We start from the raw sequence: 25,323 nt of genomic DNA on the forward strand, positions 1-25,323 counted from the left end.
GACCTATAGCTATAAAACTTTTTTGCACGGAGAGTTAAGATAGATTTGACAAATGTCTGATATATTTACGACTGGTTTTAATAACATCTTCAAAAAATACTGTAACAGTTTTAGATACTTATCATATAATCAGCAACCTTATCGAGTATTTTTAGTAACTTCACACATGTCAAATGCAGAACGAATAATGTTTGCTGATCTAGCAGTAAAGTTTTCGATACTTATCTGAAAAAAATCCGGGTTTATTTCAGAAAATTAAGAAAATCTAGTTTTTTTTGTACGTATTTCAGATAATCCTAATTTATGTTCAGACAATCAATTATCTCATTTCTTGTGACAATCTAGATTTATCTCGGATTCTAAATATACCAAAGAACGATGTAAGGACTGTATTCGACGTGAACGACAATCGATGTAAGGACTGTATTTGACGCCAATCGTTTGACGTTTTTATTTTCTCTCTGAAACAGACAACATTGTTATGATTTTACAATAGAAAAGGTAAGTAGATATTCCTCGCGTTATCAACGCCAAAAATAGCCTTTCAACAAGGTAAGTAGATATTTCTCGCGTCATCAACGCCAAAAATGGCCTTTCAAGAAGGTAAGTAGATATTTCTCGCGTCATCAACGCCAAAAATAGCCTTTCAAGAAGGTAAGTAGATATTTCTCGAAGAATATCATTAACGCCTTCAAGAAGACCTCATGAATTGTTTGACTAGTTTAATCTTCTTCTGCTGTTTTTATTCTAGAATAGTTATCTTTAAGAGTTATTCCAGATGAATGCATGCTAATGATGAGTTACATATGAGTGGCCGTTCTTGTCATTTGCAGGATATTCTATCGCGTTATTACAAAAAACTATCGCGATATTTCACTTTTGCTATTAATTAGAAAAATTATCAAACTAAAACGTTAGTTTTCATAATTAACGCGATATTATTTATTCAAGTATTACGATAAAAAAATATAATACGAGATTTTCATCCTCAGATAATTTTATTATTCCAAAACCAAATACAGAGTTGTATAAGTCTAGTTTCTCGTATACTGGACCAAAAGTGTGGAATGTACGGAAGCGTATATTACCCTCGTTTTAATACTTATAATCCAAGATGGCGATATAACTTTTAGCGAGAAAATGCTTTATTTCTCATTACTGCGATTTATTTTTTTCGACAAAATGCCTAACAAGGCATTAAGCCGATTTGTTTTTTATCGCCTTAAAAATAAATCGTTTTAAATAACGCGACATATTATCAAAACGAGAAAAAAAATTACGATTAATTTATAAGTCAATAAAAATATCATGCAATAATAATAAATTGCCTTTTTTTTCTTATTACTGCGATTTATTTTTTTCGACAAAATGCCTAACAAGGCATTTAGCCGATTTGTTTTTTATCGCCATAAAAATAAATCGTTTTAAATAACGCGATTAATTTATAAGTCAATAAAAATATCATGCAATAATAATAAATTGCCTTTTTTTCTTCGATATATTGTTTTATAAAGCAACAAATTGTTTTAAATTAAGGCGAGCAACGGGAAAGTTTTCAGCTAAATCGAGATAAATATGGCACGATTTTAACCTGTTCATTTTCATTTTGATTTTGGAAGGACCAGGCCGCCATCACATTTGGGCATTTTATTTCAAGCAAATGGAGGTAAGATAAGAAACAATTTATTAAATGAAATCTCGCCGCGATATAGCCTTGTTGTGCTCATGTGGCGTTAAACAAACAACAATCAATCAATCAATCAATCTTTAAGTTATTGTTGTAAAAAAACTTCTATAAAAAGGCTTTTACACGTGTCTGCCGTAGTATACACACGTTAGGGGAATTAAGTTTTTGGTGCATAAAAAACCCAACCCTTTTTCCCCAGCTGTGAAAGTATAATGGTCGCTTTAAAAAATAATCAGGTTTGACTATAAATTAACATAGGGTGTCACGAAATTTACGTTGAAGAGAGCCAGTCGAGTTCTAATTTTTTTAATTCACAGTTGCGGCAAAATAAGATCCTTTGATGTTTTAACTCTGAGACACCACAAATTCATTTGAACTATATAGACCCCCTCCCCCCTATATAAAGTTCCAATGACTGTTCTTGTGACTATTGTTACTTTGAAGTTTTCAGTGAGAAAAAAAATCTCGTGCAGTACTAAAAAAATGACGGGGCAGATTAATTATTGTTCGGTTAATATAAAAAAGAAGATGTGGTGTAATTGCCAATGAGACAACTCTTCACAAGAGACCAAATGACACAGAAATTAACAACTATAATAGGTCACCGTACGACCTTTAACAATGATCAAAGCCCATACCGCAATGTTTTTGTATGTGCAATACACAGTACAAAGACGACAAATTTTATCAGTGTTTCGGCTGTTTTCTGTTCTTTAGTCAGGTTGTTGTCTCTTTGACACATTCCCAATTTCCATTCTCAGATTAAGTAAACAAAAATTTCCCTCTATGATATATATAAAAAAGAAGATTTGGTGTAATTGCCAATGAGACAACTCTAAACAAGAGACCAAATGACACAGAAATTAACAACTATAGGTAACCGTACGGCCTTCAACAATGAGCAAAGCCCATACCGCATAGTCAGCTATAAAAGGCCCCGAAATAACAAATGTAAAACAATTCAAACGAGAAAACTAACGGCCAAATTAATGTACAAATAAATGAACGAAAAACAAATACATGTAACACAGCAACAAACGACAACCACTGAATTACAGGCTCCTGACTTGGGACAGGCACATACATACATAATGTGGCGGGGTTAAACATGTTAGCGGGATCCCAACCCTCCCCCTAACCTGGGACAGTGGTGAAACAGTACAACATAAGAACGAAAGAACATGACACAGAAATTACCAATTATAGGTCACCGTACGCGTACGGTACAAAACCAATACCGCATAGTCAGCTATAAAAGGCCCTAAATGACAAATGTAACACAATGAACAAAACATAAATATGTAACACAACAACAAACGACAACCACTGAATTACAGGCTCCTGACTTAGGACAGGCACATACATACATTATGTGGCGGGGTTAAACATGTTAGCGGGATCCCAACCCTCCCCCTAACCTTGGACAGTGGTGTAACAGTACAACATATAGGAACGAACTATAAAAATCAGTTGAAAAAGGCTTAACACATCAGATGGATAGAAATACATCTAACAAAAACAGAGTGGCTCAGCACTTATACATCCCAACAACAAAAAGACTATTAGTACCGATCTGAGAGTACTCGCAGTTACTGACAGCTAGTTCAAAGCCAATAACAACCCTTATTTTCCATATTTTTTTTACTATAAATACTGACATGACGTATTGTTAACTTCGTATTGAAAATAAGCTGTTTTGGTCCGCCATACCAGGAATATATATATTGACTGTTAAACTGTTCCCATGCCATACAATGTACACATACCGGCACTTGTCTCAGAAAAAAATCTGTATACCTTAAGGATGTACTTAGGTGAGGTTTTTGTGATTTGGTCAAATGTTCGGACTCCTTTTTTTCCTTAGATACAGGGTAAAATATTTTGCCCCATAACACCCACTTTTCATTTCTTAGAAATCTTCAAATAGCTTATATAAGGTCAGAAACAAAATTTAAGCAGAGTCGAGACTGTAGATTTCTTTTCTTACGATTTGAGACCCAAATAACACCAAATTAATGCTTAAAATATAAGGTAAAAGTCAGAGCAGTGGCGGATCCCGAACTTTTTATAAGATGGGGCCCACTGACTGACCTAAGAGAGGAAGTGGCGGATCCCGAACTTTTTATAAGAGGGGGCCCACTGACTGACCTAAATGGGAAGTGGCGGAATAGGTTAGGGTTCCAGGGGTTGGAACCCCCTTTTGTGTACGATCAATGCATTTGTATTAAGACATTATGTTTGGAACCTCCCCCCCCCCCCATTTTACTCTGGGTTGTGAACCCCCTTTTAAAAATAACTAGATCCGCCCATGGAGGGACCCACTCCAGTCATGCTTCAGTTTTCAGTGATTCCTAATATAATCAACTAAATTGGCGTACGTATATCTTTTTTATTGCATAGCAATATAATATTTCCCACAGAAAATAACCAAAAGTTAGCGTGCAATAAATTCCAATATTGCACTAGTGCAATAAATCTTCAAAAATGACTTCATCAACGACAGAATCTTAGTTTAAACCAATTTTCACTTTCAAATATTATATTGCTAAAAAATATGAGGGTTATTGCATGATTATTGGGGAATATTGTCCCTTGTACACTCACAAGCTCGTGCAATAATATTAAATTCTACTCCGGACAATTCCCCAATATTCATACAATAACCCTACATAATATAGGATTCGTTTTCTGAGACAAGTGCCTGTGCCGCCATATATACATGTCTGGATCACAGGGGCCGGTAACATACTGTTTGAAAAAAAAATGTTTACACTGATATGTAATAATACGTATTATTATACTTTACTATAGTAACCACTATAATAAAATAACCTTCACAAATAACCCCTCTTTCCCGCGGGTAACTGCGCATAGGCAGAATAACTGTTAGGGAATATGCACGTTGTCAAAATAACCCCATATTTCCCGCGGGCAACTGCGCGTATGCAAAATAACTGTGTGGGAATGAGCGCGTAGGCAAAATAACTCATTTGGTGGCAATTTGCACGACGTCTTTCAAATAACAACTTAACGTTCAGTTCAGTATAATAATACAGTTATGGCCTTTATAAAAGTTAATATCCAAAATTATTAAATCTCGAAAAAGATTATTTTCCCTCGGTCCTACGGACCTCGAGGAAAATAACCCTTTTCTCGATTTAATAATTTTGGATATTAAAACTTTTGATGAAGGCCATAATTGTATATTATTACATATCAGTGTAATTTTTTTTTCAAACAGTATGTTACCGGCCCCTATGATATGGATCATGTGGATGATCGTACCTGGGGACAGTCAATACAGATCGTTTCCTTCCCCTTTCACCGAATATTCCTCTGGTGAGTTCCATCAAATGCGCTACAGTAGATATGTATAATCAGGTATATTTTAGTTACTATAAAAATAACAAAATAAATAACATATGTATATAAATTGAATATCCGAATATTTTGTTTTGTGAAGGAGGGCGCACAAGAGAATATATATATATATATATATAGTAGTATGATTTCTGTCTTTGGGGGCCACGGGGGGATTTTTTTTGGTAGGAGTGTGCCATTTTTGCCATTAAAAACTGTACCCATTCTTATATAGCATACACTGAAATTGGGAAAAAACGAATGTAAGGAAAAAAATCACAGGAAAAAAGTCACATACAAAAAAATCAGGGATAAAAAGTCAGAGGAAAAAAAGTCACAACTTTATTTTGAGATATTTTGTCTGCTTTTTCTTACAAAACTTATTTTATTTAAATTTCTTTTTGATTTTATTAATAAATAAGATGTTGTTCAACTTTGTATTCTTTTGTAAAGGGAAAAATTATCTTAAACTGAATAATTATAGCTCTTTATCATTTAAGCATTGTGATAAAGATTGAACTGAATTTTCTGCAATATAAACACTTGAAACTGCTTGAGAGAGGGAATTTATTTGCATCCCAAAAAATACAGAATAAGAAAAAAAGAATCACATGTAAAGAGAATAAATAATAATACATTGTGGCCTTTACATGTAGATGATTTCCAACCTTTTGAAATGAAGAAATACAAAAATTCTATTTCAATCTTTAAACAAAACTTATACACATGTAGACAACTTCAATGGGAAAAAAAACAATTCACCTGTACAGGTAAAGTACTGATGCAGGATAACATTTACACACCTTTTAAATAAATAGATAAAAAATAATGAAACTGATTAGCTTGACCACCAGTCCATGGTTTATGACCCCAATAAATGGCCAACATCCCAGGTTTTATGACCCCTCAAATAAATGGTCACCATTTGATGCGACTATAGCAGATGTTGACCATATACTAAGAGTTTGTTCCAGGTTGTACTCTGGGTTGTACTGTAAGAGGGAGGTAGGGGGTCTCAAGAATTTTTTGGGATGAGTTTTTTATTTTCACTTTTTGCGTGGTGGTTTATTTTTTGTGCACACGACCATTTATTTTCAACCTCATTTAAAACTAATTCCCCTCTTGTCATGCCAGATTATTTTTTTCCTGACAATTGGGCTCAAGTTATTAGGGCCCCGCCAAAGGCGGGTCGCCCTATAGTGATCAGTCCGTCTGTCCGTCTGTCCGTCCGTCCGTCCGTCCGTCCGTCCGTCCATAACAAAATCTTGTCCGCTCCATATCTTGAAAACCGTTATTTTTTCAAAGTTTATACTTCACATGTATATTGACCAACACCAGAGGGTGTGTCATAATGTATGTTCAACTTTGTAGGTCAAAGGTCAAGGACAAAAACTTAGGTTTTAGTATAGAACCCCATGTCCTATGGGAAAGATCCTGTCCGCTCCATATCTCAAGAACTGTTATGATTTCAAAATTATACTTCACATGTATATTGACCAATACCAGAGAGTGTGTCATAATGTATGTTCAACTGTGTAGGTCAAAGGTCAAGGTCAAATACTTAGGTTTTGGTATAGAACCCCATGTCCTATGGGAAAGATCCTGTCCGCTCCATATCTTGAGAACCATTATGATTTCAAAGTTTATACTTCACATGTATATTAACCAACACAAGAGTTGTGTCATAATGTTTGTTCAAATTTGTAGGTCAACGGTCAAGGTCAAAAATTTAGATTTTATTATGGAACCCCATGACCTATGGGAAAGATCCTGTCCGCTCCATACCTTGAGAACCATTAGGATAAGTTTGTACTTGACATGTTTATTAAGCAACAATTTTGTAGGTCAAAGGTCAAGGTAAAACACTTACAGTTGGGAATCCCATGTCCTATGGTAAAGATTGTGTCTGTTATTGACAGCGGGCCCACAGTGATGGCTCCCAATGGCCATCTCACTGATATCTAGTTATTTTCAGCTTTTTTCAGGACAAGTTATTTATTATTCAAAATCCTCCTGGCCCTCAACATGGTCGTCCCCTTAAATAGTGTTTGAAGGTAGAATTTGCTAGATATTTTAATTTTTCTAATTTTGCCTTTTATAAAGAACTTCTAATATGAAGCCTACATACTTTTAAGCATTTTATCAAATTACTTTGAACTCATTTTCAACTTAGTAAAAAAGCTTGAAAAGTTGTATCCCTGTGTTTAAAAGTAATAAAAACTTTTTAAATGCATTTTTAGCTCACCTAGCCTAAAAGGCCATGTGAGCTTATGCCATCACTTGGCGTCGTCTGTCATCCGTTGTCCGTCGTCGTAAACTATTTCAAAGATCTTGGATCTTCTCTGAATCGCATTTATCCATACTCATAGTTGACTAAAGACTATATTATCATACAAAAATCACGTTTCTATACATAGAAGTCCATACATAAAGTATACCTGAGTTTGATTGCATTTTTTTAAGGACACAGAGAAGACAAAAATACCGTTAAAGATTTTTACGCATGACAGGAGGATAAGAAAAGGTGTATTTGCCTCTTCATTTGCAGATATGGTCAATAAATGTAAGTTTATACTGCTATGGTTTGAATTTGAATAGTAATAATAAACAAAACAAGAAGCTGGACATCCAGGGTGATGTATTGCCATCAACTTTGTCCTCTGTCCAACTGTCTCATCTGTTGCAAATTTTCCTTTAAAGAATTCTTCTTTTGTGAAACCTCTGAGTCCATTAAAAATACCTAAATGTAAAAATGCCCTACCCTACTAGTGAGGCTACCTAGCTAGAAAATAGCTGCCTACTCAAAATCTTTTATTGTCCTGATGTGAAAAAGTACACAATGCTTATTACCATTAAACACAGATCAGGTTCGAAATTGGAGAGTGTCACTTTAACTGTTACTGAGTTATGCCCCTTTTTAACATAAAAATTGCTAAATCTGTGGTTTCCAATCTCTAACGTTCTGTAGTTTGCCTCAACCAAATATTATGAAACTTACATACAATGCTTATTACCATAATACACAGATCAAGTAGTGCCACTTCTATCGTTCTTGGGTTATACCCACTTATAAACATAAAAATAGCTATAACTTTTAAGTTTCCGATCTCTAACTTAAGTTTGCTTCAATCAAATATTATGAAACTTATACACAATACTCATTATCATAACACACAGATAAACACACAGATAAAGTTCCAAATATGTGAGTGTCAAATTTACTGGTTGGTTAGTTATGCCCCTTTATAAACATAAAAAAAACAAAAACAAATATATTTACATGTGGGGGCATCTGTGGCCAATGGACACATTCTTCCATTTTTTACAACTCTGTTAGAAAGAAAAAGGACACAATATATATGAAGATTGTCTTAAATTCTAATGAAACAATTATCAAAAATCCATCTAGGATAAAGATTGTTCATGAAGTAAGTAAATTGGTAGGAGCAACACAGGTCCTGTAGCAGTCTGTCAAAATTAAATTACTAAATATTAAATGAGCATGTCATTTGTTTAATTTTTGGAATTGGGATCATTTGCTGTAATTTACATAATATAATCACATTTATATGAATAAAGTCATTTCTTTTTAGGTAAGGAAAAGTTTACTATTGCAGAGGGCAACCATATAACATTTGTTCTAAATGAAGATGGTGTGGAAATAGATGACGAATTTTTTTCAACTCTCACACCAAACACAATCCTCATGATTTTGAACGAGGGTGAAACATGGAACAAGCAGTTTGGTATGATTTTTAAGTTTTGTTGTAAATTTGCATCAAGATGGTTAAAAGGTTCAAAATGGATGTTATAATTGCTTCCAATGTGCTTAATTATAGCATGGAGTTGTTGTAAAGATGAACAAACACTAAAAGCATCCAATTCTTTATTTTGTACGACCATAAACAAATGTCCTTAGCATTGTTTATAGACTTAGGGGATAACATTATTGTATTGTATTTTAACATCAATTCTCTATAAGAATCAACCAACAGGTGGCCACCAAAAAAAATTGAGAAAACTTGAAAATGTATTTTTCCATGCAATATAGTTGTGTTATCACTAGAAATAAAGAAGAAAATTTGATTCTATCATGATTTCTTTGTTGTTGCTAGGGACAAATTTTACCTTAGCAACCAGCTAAAAATTTTTACTCAAAACTGATATTCTAAATATGGTCAAACTATTTTTTAATTGCAATTAAGGTTAAAAACAGATAATCAGTGATGAACAACATGGTATTATTCGTAATAAAACATACAGATACTTTGATATTTGTGAAATCTTAACTAAGTATACATGACACAAAGTCAGGTCTAAACCGATAAGTTTAATTTGGCCGAAAATGGGCATGTTTTGACCCTTAAATATTTTTTTGCAGAAATGTAGACCATAAAGGACTTTAACTTCATATGGAATCACCTTTTATTTACACATAATTTAGAAAAATATTGCTAAAAAAGGTATCACAACCCCCCTTTTTCACACAAACATGATGTTATTATTAACACACTGTTTCACAGAGATCTGTAATTCACCAAATATTACTTCATGCTACTAACATTAATGAATTAATGATTTAATTGTTGCATTAGTATGGGACTCTGGCCTAAGACAATGATATATTGCTAAATTTTAAAGGGCAGGCGGGCCAATGGTCGCCCTTAAAAGACCAGTATGTCCATCCTTGCCTATGTCCATAACACATCATGTCCACACGTATAATTACAAATTTTATACATTGCATATATATTTATTTCCACTAGAAAATGTTTTTTAATGTATGTACAACTCTGTGGATCAAAGGTGAAGGTCTAAAACTTCGATCAGATAAGAAGAATGAAACTAAATTACTGCATTTATGTTGCGATTAAACGTCGAGGGTTTTCATTAATGTCCATTTTCAGATTTTTCTATTACTTCTGATTCTGAGGAATCATTGCCAGATCTTGGTTCCCAGTTTACAGAAAACCTACTTTCATCTACCCTGCCTACAGTAACTGTATCTGTATCTGTATGTTATCTTCACCTCCTTTATAGGAGATCAGTGATTTCTCACTAAGGTACATATATCCATCAACCACAGTGTTAAAAATAGTCCATCACCAGTTTAAAATATATTACATCATGTACAATTGGCTAAAACACATTTTCTATATACAGTCAATAAAAGTATCTCTCTATTTAATAATATTTAGTTGTTATTTTAAAACTCATTTTTGTGAAATTTATAAAAACTGTAACAAAAGCTAAAATTCTAAATTTATTTATATATAGCCTATTTAAAATTATTCAGATCTAGTTCACTTGGAATTCCAAGTAACATGTTCCACTCCTTCGAATTCTGCACCACAGTTCACAGCACATGTAACCTCACCTGCAACATCCACACCTATTTCTCAGACAAGCTCTAATAGTCTTGTTCATGCAGGTACACCAACAGTAAGTATTTGTTACAATCACAAGAATAAATTCAATGTTTGTATGTTCTGCATCATTGCATGTTGCTTGGTGTTTTTATAGGCCTGTCTTAGACGGAACATATTATGGTATACCGTTGTTCATCCATCAGTCCGTCTGTCCATCTGTCTATCCCCGTTTGTTGTCCACACTGTGGACAATAACTCAAAAAGGCTTTCACCAATTTCCATTAACTTAACCCCTACCATGCGGGTCCCGTCTTTTGACGGGTTAGGTGCAATTTTCAGAAATCGGCCTCCCGGGACTTGTGATGGTTTCAGAAGTGGGTTTTTTCGTTACCATGTCACAAGATATACTTCTCCAACATCTTTAAGCTATCTATCTATAACACTGAGTGTTATATAGTGACTGGGAGAACGAAAATTCAGACATTGAACTGTAAGGTTTCCGTAATTGGCCATTTTTGGAGGGGTGGGGTACACTTTTTGCACTGAAACACCCAAGTAAAGGGATTAAGGGGTTCCCTAAGGTTCCAAACATGCAGACATATGTCTAGTGTAAGCGTCATTAGACGTTGAATGCTACGGAATGCCTACTTCCGGTTTTGGGACCACGTCAAGTCGAAAAATCGGAAAAATCGTCAATTCGGCCATTTTTGGGTAAAGTGACATTGTGTAAACTACAGTAGCAACGTATTTCTTCTCTCAACGTGTTCTCTATATATATAAACTTGCTCCCCATGGACCACTTTCGGGATAGAACACAAACAAACCCACTCCCCAGCCTCCCTCCGGCTTGGGGTCAATAAAAAGGGCATCAAATCGGCCAAAATCAATGTTTTTCCATGGGGTATTCCACTTCTGACTGGGATCCTGCCCACCCACCCAAGCCTTCAACTTTTGTCAAAAAAGCAAGACATTGTGATCCTACATTCCGTCGGGGCGGCTGCGGCGGCCACAAATATTTACTCTATGGTTAAGGTTTTTGAAATGTTAAGAACTTTCTTAAACTATCCTGGATTTGTACCAAACTTGGAAAGAAGCTTGTTTATGATCATAAGATAGTATCCAGAAGTAAAATTAGTACAACAAAAAAAATCCGCATTTTACTTATAAATGGACTTAGTTTTTCTGCCAGGATAAATTACATTCACTCTGTGGTTAAAGTTTTTAAAATTTTAATAACTTTCTTTAACTATCCTGGATTTGTACCAAACTTGGAAAGAAGGTTATGTCCATGAAACTTTGGTGAATTGTTAAAGTCTATTGATGTAAGCTCCCTTTGTGTTTTTTTTTAATTTCATATTATGTGTTTTGGATTAATGGGACTTTATCGGACTATAGCTCAAATTCCTTTTAACCTTATATTTCCTCACATTATAATAACACAACATTAGGAATTACAGAAGAAAGCTCCCTTTTGATTTAGAAAAAGCAATTGCCGTGTTGTTTCAGAGTAATTAGAATTTTTAACAATTTGAATTCAGGCAATTTTCCCCATTTTTCACACTTTCTGTAGTGTTTCTAAATTTCCTGATTTCCTTGAAACTTTACATTACTGTTGGGATTGATATAATGAAGCTCCCTTTTGATTTTTTATTATTTATTTGTTGTTCTGGAGTTACAGGACTTAAACAATGTGAATTAAAGGAAATTATTAATGCTGTCTTTTCCAATTTCTATATGCGCAATACAGGTGTATCATGCACTCTAGGCACAGCTGTTTATTTTATTTACCTTATCATATGTAGTTATACACAAAAATAACATGTGTTTCTGTATTCTGTTTTGGTAATAGAAGATACATTTTGGTTGAATGCATTAGAAATGAACAGATAAGGGGAAATAACTCTGTAATTTCAACTTATTTGCTGTCCTTCTAACCAATTTTATAACTTATTTAATTATTATTACCAGACACTTCCAAACAAAAGACTTAACATTTCTAACTCAGGAGGTTATTTACTATAAAATAGTATACTTTTTTTTCATCATGTTTCAATTTTTGAATTATTTGCCTGATTCTTCATAGACTGGCACTTAACATCATTTTTAATCTTATTTTAACAGGTAACCATGCAACTACCTAATACGCCGAGAAAATGTATCATATGTTCTGATCGGGAAATTGATGCCGTCATACAGCCATGTTTCCACAGCCTGTGTCTGGTATGTGGACTACAGATACAAGAACATGGCAGGAAATGCCCAATATGCAGAGGCAACATTGAAAATGTCTGCTTAATATTTTTTGGTTAAATTCTAGATATTGGACACAAAACAATGTTTTTGAGAAATAATAATATGTAGTTTAAAGAGACCGGTCAAATTTCTCAAGGCATGGGACCGGTGCAAATTAGCATGGGACATGGACTTTTTAAAAGCAAAATTTCAATGGGACCAAGATTTTTTTCATCTAAGATCTGCATGGGACATTGACTTTTCTTTTATTAAATCAAATTAAAAAAAGTTCTGACTGTAAACTATGTATAATCGACTGCACAGCCACAAGGTTAAGGATAGTTCCACATATTTCTTTGCAAGGAAATGATAATCATGAAAACTCTCCCAATAAAATTCCTGTCTGGTTGAATTTTCAGTTTGCACAAAATTCAGATAGTAATTTTTTTTTAATTTTATAACTTTTTCAAATCAGTTTGGAATTCCATTTAACTTGACAGCTATAATCCCAATTATATACTGTCAAAGTAATTTGGTATTTGGTTTATTGCTGTCAAATCTATTATCATGTTTTAAGAAATAGTAAAAAAAAACTTCAATTTTCAGTTCGGATTAAATACAGATGGTCACCTTTAAAAATATCCACAACTTTGTCAAATCAACTTTAATTGTCATAAAACTTGCCTTTTTTCTATATTATATACTGTTCTTACAAATTACGAAGTTATTTGGAATTTGGTTTATTGCTGTCAAACCTATAATGTTTTAAGAAATAGGTAAAAAAAAGCTATAATTTTCAGTTCGGATTAAATACAGATGGTCACCTTTAAAAATTTCCATAACTATTTCAAATCAACACTGATCGTCTTAAAACTTGATACTGTTCTTACAAATTACAAAGTTATTTGCTTACATACTGTCAAATCTACAATATTGTAATAAATAGTTAAAAAAGCAAAAATATTAACTTAAAGTACCAACTAAATATAGATGTCACCTTTAAATATTTTTATAACTTTTTTAAATCAACTTTGATTTTCAACAAGCTTTACAGTTATTTTTTTTATATGCTGTTCTTACAATTTACAAAGTTATTTAATATTTGGTTAACTTAATTACTGTCAAACCTATAATGCTTTAATAAATAGTTAAAAAAGCTAAAAAAAAGTACTGACTAAACACAAATGGTCACCTTTAAAAAATTCCATAACTTTCTCAAATTAAATTTGACTTTCATAAAATTTGATTGTTATCTTAATTATATACTGTTCTTACAAATTATAAAGTTATTTAGTATTTGGTTAATTACTGTCAAAACTATAAGGCTTTAATAAATAGCTAAAAAAGCTTAAATTTTCATTACAGACTAAATACAGATGGTCACCTTTAAAAAATCAATAACTTTGTCAAATCAACTTTGATTTTCATTAAACTTGAAAGTTATCTTTATCATATACTGTTCTTACAAGTAACAAAGTTATTTAATATTTGTTTAATTACTGTCAAACCTATAATGTTTTAATAAATAGTTAAAAATCTAAAACAAAATTAGTATGGACTAAATACAGATGGTCACCTGTAAAAAAATCCATAACTTTGTCAAATCAACTTTCATTTTCATAAACTTGATTATTATCTTAATTATATACTGTTCTTACAAATAACAAAGTTATTTAGTATTTTGTCAAATACTGTCAAACCTATAAGGTTTTAATAAATGGTTAAGAAAAGCAACAATTTTCAATACAGACTAAATACAGATGGTCACCTTAAAGAATTTCTATAACTTTTTCAAATAAAACTTGACATCAATGTTTTAATTGATAGATTAAAAAAAAGCTACAGTTTTCAGTTCAGACTTTATAATTCAGATTGTTACCTTTAAAAATTTCTATAACTTTTTAAAATTAACTTGGAGTTTCATTAATCCTTACAAAATATGAAGTTACTTAACCTGTTAAACATGGCTGTCTTAAACAATTTTGCAACACATTTTTACAGCACTGTCATCACATCACATGTCAGTTTTATTTGAATGATGTATGCTGTCTGGAGCAAAAGACATCTTTGATATACTTTATGAATTAACATGGGACACCAAGTTTTTTTGTTGCAAAAAAGAATGGGACATCAACATTTTTTCATCTGTATAACCATGGGACTTCAACTTTTATTATAGCTCATTTTAATTTTGCACCAGTCCCATGCCTTGAGAAATTTTTACCAGTCCATAACTTCAAATTTGATTGTCATATTTTTCCTCATACCAAATACAAAGGCCTTTGTATTCATTTTAAACAAAACACCTTTAAACTTATTTTGTTGATTTTAAAAGGCTTCTTATTTGTATATGATTAATTTCTAGGTAATTTATCTAGTATAACATATCAGGAGATATTCTTTATTAATATCTTAGTCTCCCAAACAAAGTTTGATGACTTATTGTTTTTGGCCATAAAATGTTAGACTAATATGTCTAGGGGAGCTTCGTTTGTGTATTGGGGTCTATTTAGGGGTATAATATTAAGCCAATGTCATGATAGCAATTTTCTTACATCACCCTATTGGGTACTTTTTTATTCATAAACATCAATGGATGACCTTAATACTGGTTACTCAGATCGTCCTTGTCTGTCAGGTATTTTAGCTCTCCTGGCCCAAAGGGCCATGTGAGCTTATGCCATCACTTGGCGTCAGTCGTCGTCCGTCGTGGTCCATCGTTGTCTGTGGTCGTCAGTTGTAAACTATTTCAAAGATCTTCTCCTCTGAAACTACTGGGCCAAATACTTCCAACTTTAATTGAATGTTCCTTGGAGTATCTAGTTAATTAATTGTATCCGAAGTTTTGATCCATGAACAAACATGGCCGCCATGGCTAAAAATAGAACATAGGGGTCAAATGCAGTTTTTGGCTTATATCTCAAAAACTTAAGCATTTAGAGCAAATTTGTCATGGGTATAAATGTTCAATAGGTCCAGATCTATCAGCCCTGAAATTTTCAGAATAATCAAACAACCCATTGTTGGGTTGCTGCCACTTTTAATAATTGGTCATTTTAATGAAATTTTGCAGTTTTTGGTCATTATCTTGAATATTATTGAAGATAAAGATAAACTGTAACAGCAAAAATGTTCAGCAAAGTAAAATCTACAAAAAAGTAATTTGACCAAAATTGTCAATTGACCCCTTAAGGAGTTGTTGCCCTTTAAAGACAATTTTACACAATTTGTTCATCTTATTTGTGAACATTTTAAAATCATCTTCTCTGAAACTACTGGGCCAAATGCTTCCAAACTTTAAATGAATGTTCCTTAGAGTATCTAGTTTATAAATTATATCCCAAATTTTGATCTTTCTACAAACATGGCTGCTATGGCTAAAAATAAAACATAGGGGTCAAATGCAGTTTTTTGCTTAAAATTGAAGAAAATATGAAAGATACAAACTGTTATGTGGCAATTTTAAGCACTCATTGAAAAATATATTGAAATTCAAAAATAATCATTGATGAAAGATTTAAGCCAAAATTTACAGGTGAGCGATACAGGCTCTTGAGAGCCTCTTGTTATTAGTTGTTTTAAGAATATTTAACTAATTCATTTGCACAACATATTCACTGACCGTTTATTTTGACATGTCACTTTCATGTAAATTTCATTTTTCATCAGATTCATTATATATGTACCTCTTCGATTTTGGACTTTTTTCACATAACTTTTTAAACTAATACATTATATTTTGCATAATTATTAGATAGCATAATGCTATTTACCAATATTAAACCATCCTTATCTATATTTCACACATGGTTATGTTTCAAATATTAGTTTGAACTTGTAAGACCCAATAAAATGTCTGAACAGTTATCAAAAATTTATTTAAAGCTGTGTATCATAACAACCACACATTTTGGTTTAATGAATGTTTTGTTCCTGATGAGCATAAGACAATTAGATTGACAGTTGGTATATATAAAATTAAAATCTAAAACAATTGTACACTAGGTTTTGATATCTACCAATATTCATGTCAAGTTTCTATTTGTAAGTTAATGTTATTGCTCCTCAAGCAGTCTCTGAATGAAAAAATGTTTTAAAATGTTTAGGGGATCATTTCTGGTTTCTTTTTTAAATTAGAAGTTTATTCATGTATTGAAAGACATTTTTGCAATATTTTATATTTTTCTCTGTTAATGCTTTGACTTTTTTGAGTTTTTAAAAGAAAAACTCCCCTTAGTGCAAGGATAAATTGTCATTTATTTTATTGTTTTGAGACCACGATAATAAAGATATTATTTGTGTAATTTTATTTAATATGTATGTATTTCTTTCACTTGACAGGGTATTAATACTGAATTAAACTAAAGTCCCCATTCAGTTGATAGTACAATGGTTTATGTCTCGCCTACAATACATAGGACTGTTTTACTGACGATGGTGGTATAACTGTTGCATCTAATTTTATTGCTAAGGTCCATATCTCGTGAAGTATGAGGCATGGTCTTTAATATTTGGTATACAGATGCTCCACTAGTTCACATCAGTCTGACATGTGTCATTAATCCTTGACCTTTTTTCATAAAAAGAAGATGTGGTATGAGTGCCATTGAGACAATTCACCATCCAAGTAACAATGTATTAAAAGACCGACCATCTTACTTTAAGGGGGGGACAGGGGTATGGTATTTTCTTTATAAAAGATTCTGAGAAAATATTGAAAATATTGTGGTTAAGCAAGTGACAAACAGTAAATTCTGAGATCCTTATTTTCCCCAAAATAGGTGGGAAACTCGAGTTATTTGCAGAAATCTCAAACAATTGCATATAAAGGAAAATTGAGGAGACCTTTCTTTTTAAGCTTTACAATCTTTATTTGGGCCCGGTTCTATGATAACCCTTGTAGGAGTTATTAATCCGTAAACGTCAACTTTCAGGAAGTGATAAATATTTACTACAACTAGAGAACACTTATTTAGATGACTAAAACATAACGTCTCTATATATTACTTTATTAAGAGGTTATTATTTGACCATGATGTAGAAGGTTAAGGTTACACAAAGGTCATTTAAAGATGTCACACATCGCCTTATAGTCATGCAGCCGCACATTAAGAAGAAAGAAAAGAAGTTAGCTGTATCCTTCAACTTTACTTTCCGCTATATAGATGATGTTCTCTCACTAAATAATTCAAAATTTGGTGACTATGTTGGACGCATCTATCCCATTGAACTTGAGATAAAGGATACAACAGATACAGTAAAGTCTGCCTCATATCTTGACTTACATCTAGAAATTAACAATGAGGGTCGGTTGAAAACAAAACTTTACGATAAAAGAGATGATTTCAGCTTTCCAATTGTGAACTTTCCATTTCTATGTAGCAACATTCCAGCAGCACCTGCGTACGGAGTATATATCTCCCAGTTGGTACGCTAGTCCAGGGCTGGTGTTTCCTATCATGATTTTCTTGATAGAGGGTTGCTGCTAACAAGGAAACTATTAAATTAAGGGTTCCAAGTGGTGAAGTTGAGGTCATCTCTTCGTAAGTTTTACGGACGCCATCACGAGATGGTTGACCGTTATGGAATAGGCACTGGCTACGGTTACCTCCAGGGAGTATACTACGAATAAAGTGTATTTTCTATCTGATATCATTTCCACGGCGGTCACAGAGTTAATTAAATAGACAGGGTCTGTGAAATGTATCAATGACCGCCGTAGATCGATTAGTAAACTGAGAATTGAAAGTAAAAAGCAAATACACTTTATATTTATAGTAATATGAATGTTCATAATACACAGATATGCGCTAAAATTATTCATGTGATAGAATGCCCGCGAAGTCGCGGGTGTGTTCTAGTATTTCATTATAATACGTTAATTTGATCAGCAAACAGCAATCTCGTGTTTTTATAGCTGACAGGCTATGCGGTATGGGCTTGCTCATGGTTGAAGGCCGTACGGTGACCTATAGTTGTTAATTTCTGTGTCATTTGGTCTCTTGTGAAGAGTTGTCTCATTGGAAATTACACCAAAATCTTCTTTTTTAGCTCACCTGGCCCGAAGGGCCAAGTGAGCTTTTCCCATCACTTTGCGTCCGGCGTCCGGCGTCCGTCGTCGTCCTGCGTCCGTCGTCGTCCTGCGTCCGTCGTCGTTAACTTTTACAAAAATCTTCTCCTCTGAAACTACTAAGCCAAATTTAATCAAACTTGGCCACAATCATCATTGGGGTATCTAGTTTAAAAAATGTGTCCGGTGACCCCGCCAACCAACCAAGATGGCCACCATGGCTAAAAATAGAACATAGGGGTAAAATGCAGTTTTTGGCTTATAACTCAAAAACCAAAGCATTTAGAGCAAATCTGACGGAGTGAAATTGTTTATCATGTTAAGATCTATCTGCCCTGAAATTTTCAGATGGATCCGACAACCGGTTGTTGGGTTGCTGCCCCATAATTGGTAATTTTAAGAAAATTTTGACGTTTTTTGTTATAATCTTGAATATTATTATAGATAGAGATAAACTGTAAACAGCAATAATGTACAGCAAAGTAAGACCTAAAGATAAGTCAAACATGACAAAAATGGTCAGTTGACCCCCTAAGGAGTTATTGTCCTTTATAGTCAATTTTTAACAATTGTCATAAAATTTGTAAATTTTTACTAACATTTTCCACTGAAACTACTGGGCCAAGATCATTATAGATAGAGATAATTGTAAGGAGCAAGAATGTTCAGTAAAGTAAGATGTACAAACACATCACCATCACCTAAACACAATTTTGTCATGAATCCATCTGCTTCCTTTGTTTAATATTCACATATACCAAGGTGAGCGACACAGGCTCTTTAGAGCCTCTAGTTTATAATTATTCTGAAATTAACCTTCATTTCAAAATGAAATGTAACATTCATGATGTCATGACCTTCCACATGAATGTATATGTAGGCTATTGGCTTCCACAATAAAGTGCACAGATAAATAAAAGAAAGAACCTGATAGAAATTGTACTTTCATGATCCGAGCCAAAAAAATGTAATAAGAAGTATTGAATGCTTTTTTTAGTAGTTCTATAGAGTTGTAAAAGCGTTGACCGTGCGCACATTTTTATAGACGGAAGCGTGCTTCATACAAAATATACGCATTTTACAATCCAATGCATTTACAAATAGAAGCATTCAATCGTTAAGTATATTTATGGAAAGAGCATCGTCCATAGATTTCCAATAGTTATACACGTGTATAATAGTTACGCTGAAAGGTGCCCACAGGTCACCTCTGAAAAAGTGCTATTTGCGTAGTGATATTAAGGTTCTAAAAATAGAATTCTGCCGTAAGGTGACCAGAGGTAACCGATGTCAATATCGGTGTATTAGCAAGGGCAATGTAAAAAATAATCGGTGTTTGGAGATAACAGATAACCAGTCAATGTCTGTATATCCCTTTAAACGATAACCATTTTATCATACGAGAAAGGTATAACCAAATGATGTTTCAAAGTATTGATTACAAAGCGTCAACTAACACATACAGGCTATGGTTACCTCTGGCCACCTTACACAGCTATATATTTATTTTCTTTAATTTCATCATATAAACAGCAAATTATTTTAAAACAACCATTTAACTTAACAATAAAGGGGGGACTGGCAACATCTGGGCATCTGACACAGAAACAGACGATATATTGTTATGTCTGGTCTTATATCAAAACATCTTATCAAAATCTGGTTAAGTGATACATATATAAAATAAGATAAACCCTGGTTACTCAATACAGATATATACTTAGGTTACCTGTGGTCACCTTACACAGATATAAACTTGGGTTTCCTTTTGTCACCTTGGGAAGCTACCATTTGATTTTCAGGGCGGTGGGGCCGTGGGGTGGGTTTGGGTGTGCTAGGATGAAACATTTTGTCCTGCATTTGTTTAGTTGCTATCTTCTTTTCTTCTTGTCCTGCCTTTTTTATTTAAACTATAATGGTCCTGCCTTTTTAATAAGTTAAACCTTTTTTACTTAGTTGCTCATCCTGCCTTTTTTTAACTCAAAAATCATGTCCCGACTTTTTTCAAATTTCATCCGAACCTACCGCCACCTAAAAATCTATTGGTCTCTCACTGAAACAGAAATAGACTGGGGGGTTGTCTTTGGTCACCTCACACAGTTTTAGATATAGACTTGTGGTGTATCCGGCCACATAACCCAGATATAGACATTAGTTTCCATGTGGTAACCTTTCATGTATATCGACTTGGTTGACCTCTGGTCACCTAACACATATATAGACGGGTTACATCTGGTAACCTTACACTGGGTGTGTTTGGATATAAACCTGAGGCGGCCTATGGTTACCCATAGGTACCTATGGTTTGATATTTTGTGTATAAAATATCAAACCATAGGTACCTATGGGTAACCATAGGCCGCCTCAGGCGTATATCCAAACACACCCACTGATATAGAATGGGGTTGCCTATGATCACCTTACACAGATCTAGATATAGACACAGATATACACTAGGGTTACCTCTGGTCACCGTTTATGGATATAAACTGGGGTTACCTCTGGTCACCTAACATATATATATATAGACTGGGTACCTCTGGTCACCTTACACAGATTAGACTATATTTACACCTAACACAAGTATAGACTTGGATTAACTCTGGTCACCTTACACAGATCTAGATATAGAATCAGATATATACAAGGGTTACCTCAGATCACCTTTAACATATATATACTTAGTTAGCCCTGGTCACCTTACATGTATATCGACTATGGTTACATCAGGTAACCTTACACAAGTATAGACTTGGGTTACCTCTGGTCACCTAACACAAGTATAGACTTTGGTCACCTCTGGTCACCTTACACAGATCTAGTTAAAGAATCAGATATATACTAGGTTAACCTCTGGTCACGGTTCATAGAAATAGACTGTGGTAACCTCTGGTCACCTTACACATATATAGACTTGGTTACCTCTGGTCAACATACACATATAAAGACCTGGTTACCTCTTGTCACCTAACACGTATCTAGATAAAGACACAAGTATAGACTTGGATTCAATCTGGTCACATTACACCGATATAGACCTTGATTACTTGTGGTCTCCTTATTTGTATATAGATTTGGGTGACCAATGGTCATCTAACATATATATAGAAGGATTACTTCTGGTCACCTTACACTTATTTAGAGTTGGGATCACACATCGTTATCAATATAATGTAATTTCATGCGACTGTCATACAAGTGGGAGGTTAAGCAAGCTATAAAACCAGGTTTAGTTCACACCATTTTCTACATAAGAAAATGCCTGTACCAATTCAGGAATATGACAGGTGGTATCCATTCATTTAATGTGTTTTAGCTTATTATTTTGCTATTTGATTAGGGACTTTCCGATTTGAATTTTACTCTTAATTACACCTTATGTAAGAATCCCTGGGTATTGATTGTTTTTTGGACAATTGAAAAGTCTATGGTTTTGCAGGGGAAAACCCAAAAATTATTTTGAGCAAAAACAAAATAGGAGGTGCTCAATAGCATTACATCATGAAGAATCTGAGAAAGTTTTATCAAATAATATTAAGTGGTTCAGGAGAAGTTGCGGATACAATATTGGTACCCTCATTTTTAGGCAATGGCAAAGTCCATGTTTTTTAAATAGAAATCCCAAAAATTATATTGAACTAAAACGAAATAAGAAAAAGAGTGGCAAAAGATACCAAAGGGACGTTGAATCTCATAATTAATTAAAAAAAAAAAAACTGACAAAGCCATGGTTAAAAAAGAAGCAAACACAGACAAACAGACAAACAACACTTAACACAACATAGAAAAATAAAGATTGAGACACACGAACCCCACCAAAAACTGGGGGTGATCTCAGGTGCTCCGGAAGGATAAGCAGATCCAATAAGAGGTGCACAATGGTTCAAGTCTACGAAGTCTCATTCATGTTTTTTTTAACCATTTCATTGTCTTCTCTTCTCTTGGTATACAGTTTCAGCGTCATTTGATATTGAAGATTACGTCAACATTAATATATTACCTTTACAATAGCTTCAATGAGGAGTTACATTTCAGCGGAGGAAATGTATTTATATGTATCTTTGTGAATCTTTGGGATCACGACAGATCAACCAATCAGCTGAATTTCAAGTATTGGAATTAGTGGAATTGTGTATTTTTAACGCTGTTTTTGCATACTTAATAGGATAAAAATGTAATGCTGTTAGTATATATAAAACAGGCAAAAACTCTCGTTACTCCTGGGAAAATTGCCGGGATTTTGCAACCTAAATGGGTAATTTAAAATTAATATTTTTGTTTCGTCGAACTTTTACCTTACGTTCATGGTTCATATGCCAATGTTGGATTTCTTTGAATTGGTCTGTATTTCAGATACTTTAGGATAGTCAAACTATGTATGGCGTATTTAATAATTGTAGGGTGTACCAATCTGTCCGGCATGTGTCATTTTACCTTGACATCATTTCATGGTTCATTTTTTTCTATGAGGTTTGTTTCTGAGAAAATTTTAGCAATATGCTAACGGAATTCGATGTTAGGAATGATTGTAAAGCCTACATGTCTGTGTGAAAGGGTTTAGTTCGACTTTAATGCATTACATTTATCACTTACATGTTAATTTAAAGTAATGCTTGGAAAAAAAAATCTTTTTTGTATTATCAACATAAATTAAAATGAGAATATTAGAACAGGCGAGAAATATAAGTGTGTCCACTCTTGTTGCTTTTCGGTCAATTCCTGCAAATTGATATATATATATATATATATATATATATATATATATATATATATATATATATATATATATATATATATATATATATAGCTATTAAAACCAGGTTAGCGATTCAGGCTCCTATGAGTAAAGTTAGATTACCGGAAATCGTTAAAGTGTGACCTTATCTTGGCCTCAATTTCACAGCCCAATAACAGAGATTCATCGAATGAGCGATTTAGACACCTAGTATATTGTTTAATTATATAACAATTTGTACATTATGGAATGTATTAGGCTGTCGTCATCACGGTCTGTGGCATAACGATAACTGTTTTGTTATATATTTATATGTCTTTATTAAATTGATTGCTGTTTTACTTACAGCGGCAAATAACAAATAATTTTCATAACGATAATATAAGTTTACTTAATTCTTCACTATTGAAAACAGAAATGTGGGTTGGTTAACAATTTTCCAAAATAAACTGATTTCTGATAGAATAATAAAAGTCGATACCCATGAATTCATATATATCTCGAACATTTTCACACGTTGATGAGAAATAAACTAAAATCAATAATCAAAAACCTAGCAAAACACAGCTTTCATAAACACTTTTTTTTCAAAATAGTAAAGGTTTATGATTCGTATCTCAAGGGAGAACAGAAGTAAGCATACAAAATAGTGTTTTTGCTTCCTGTGGTGTGTCCACGACGTTGAAATCATCCAGATTCACATTTGTAATTTGCTGGATGAATTGACAGAACTCTTCTGAACAGCCTCTGGGCAGCATTGGTTTGGTGTAGAGCCTAGTAATGTCATCAAAGATACTTTCGTCACATGGTATGTCATAGGAATAGTCGACAGCGTCATAAAGTAGTGGCTGGTTGTACATAACATCCGGGACGCCATAGTTTTGATCAACTTGACGTTGTGACCGAATTCTATGACTATTCCACATATTTTTGAAAATATCTAAATGTTGTTGTATAACTGGCAGGAAACAAAAACGTACACACTCTAGATGAACTGGATTTGTGTTATTGAGCTCTCCGTTATCTATCATGTCTTTAAACATATTTCTCCAGAATGTGGTGAAGTAAGGACACAGAAAACTCCACAGCATCTCAATCCTTTGATTCCCAGTTGATCGGCCCTCAGAAAAACTTCTGTACCCTGACATGTTATCATTGTGAACTGCACGTAACGCTATTTGTATCGACCTTATAATAACGTTCTCCGTACCAGCATCTGACCGAACCAATCGTGGAACACGCTTGGATTGTCTAAGGAATTCTACAAAATTAAGCGCAACATTACGTGGGTTTTTATTCGTATGACTTGCAGTTAGCCAAATGATTTTTCGAGAAAAGCCATCGATTGCTCCATGCACTGATATTCCAAAGGGTTTGAGTTTATCATATCCATCTATGTGAATACAAAAATTTGGTCCTAGATTACAATATCTTCTTCCCACAAGTCGACGTCGAGATCTTGCAACTACACCATCATAATGTATAGCTTTCAGTGCAATTCTCACCGTTTGCTGAGTAGCATTGATGCCACAGCAAGAATTAAGTATTTTCCACATTGCTCTATATCCAATATTAGAGTATCCTTGTTTGTGCAGTTGAATTATCTTTTGAACGATATTAATCAATGGACTCTCTGCACCATATCTTCTCAGTCGAAGTCTTTTCATCATTCTGTAGACTGTCTTAACACTAACAAATTTATTATGAACGAAAAGTAAAATTCCTGCTATTTCTTTAGCCGTATATGAAGAAGTAAAATAATAAGCAACTAACTCATCCGTTGAAGCAGTGTCACCTGGGTAACGCAAAGGATTTACAGTGTCAGCCATTTTATAATATGTTCTGAAAAAAAAAGTAAACGGTTATATAC

The 25,323-nt window shown here is 33.6% G+C and overlaps 1 protein-coding gene across 1 annotated transcript; it reads left to right on the plus strand.

Moving 5' to 3' along the window:
- The first annotated feature begins 1,477 nt into the window (after positions 1–1,477).
- LOC139482429 (uncharacterized) lies at positions 1,478–16,955 on the plus strand. Its single transcript, XM_071266324.1, has 5 exons — positions 1,478–5,068; positions 7,511–7,610; positions 8,641–8,793; positions 10,344–10,489; positions 12,538–16,955. Exons 1-5 carry the CDS (start codon positions 5,057–5,059, stop codon positions 12,724–12,726), a joined length of 600 nt encoding a protein of 199 aa, XP_071122425.1. The 5' UTR covers positions 1,478–5,056; the 3' UTR covers positions 12,727–16,955.
- Positions 16,956–25,323: the final 8,368 nt, after the last annotated feature.

This window comes from Mytilus edulis, chromosome 7, assembly GCF_963676685.1.
Source record: "Mytilus edulis chromosome 7, xbMytEdul2.2, whole genome shotgun sequence".
NCBI lineage: Eukaryota > Metazoa > Mollusca > Bivalvia > Mytilida > Mytilidae > Mytilus > Mytilus edulis.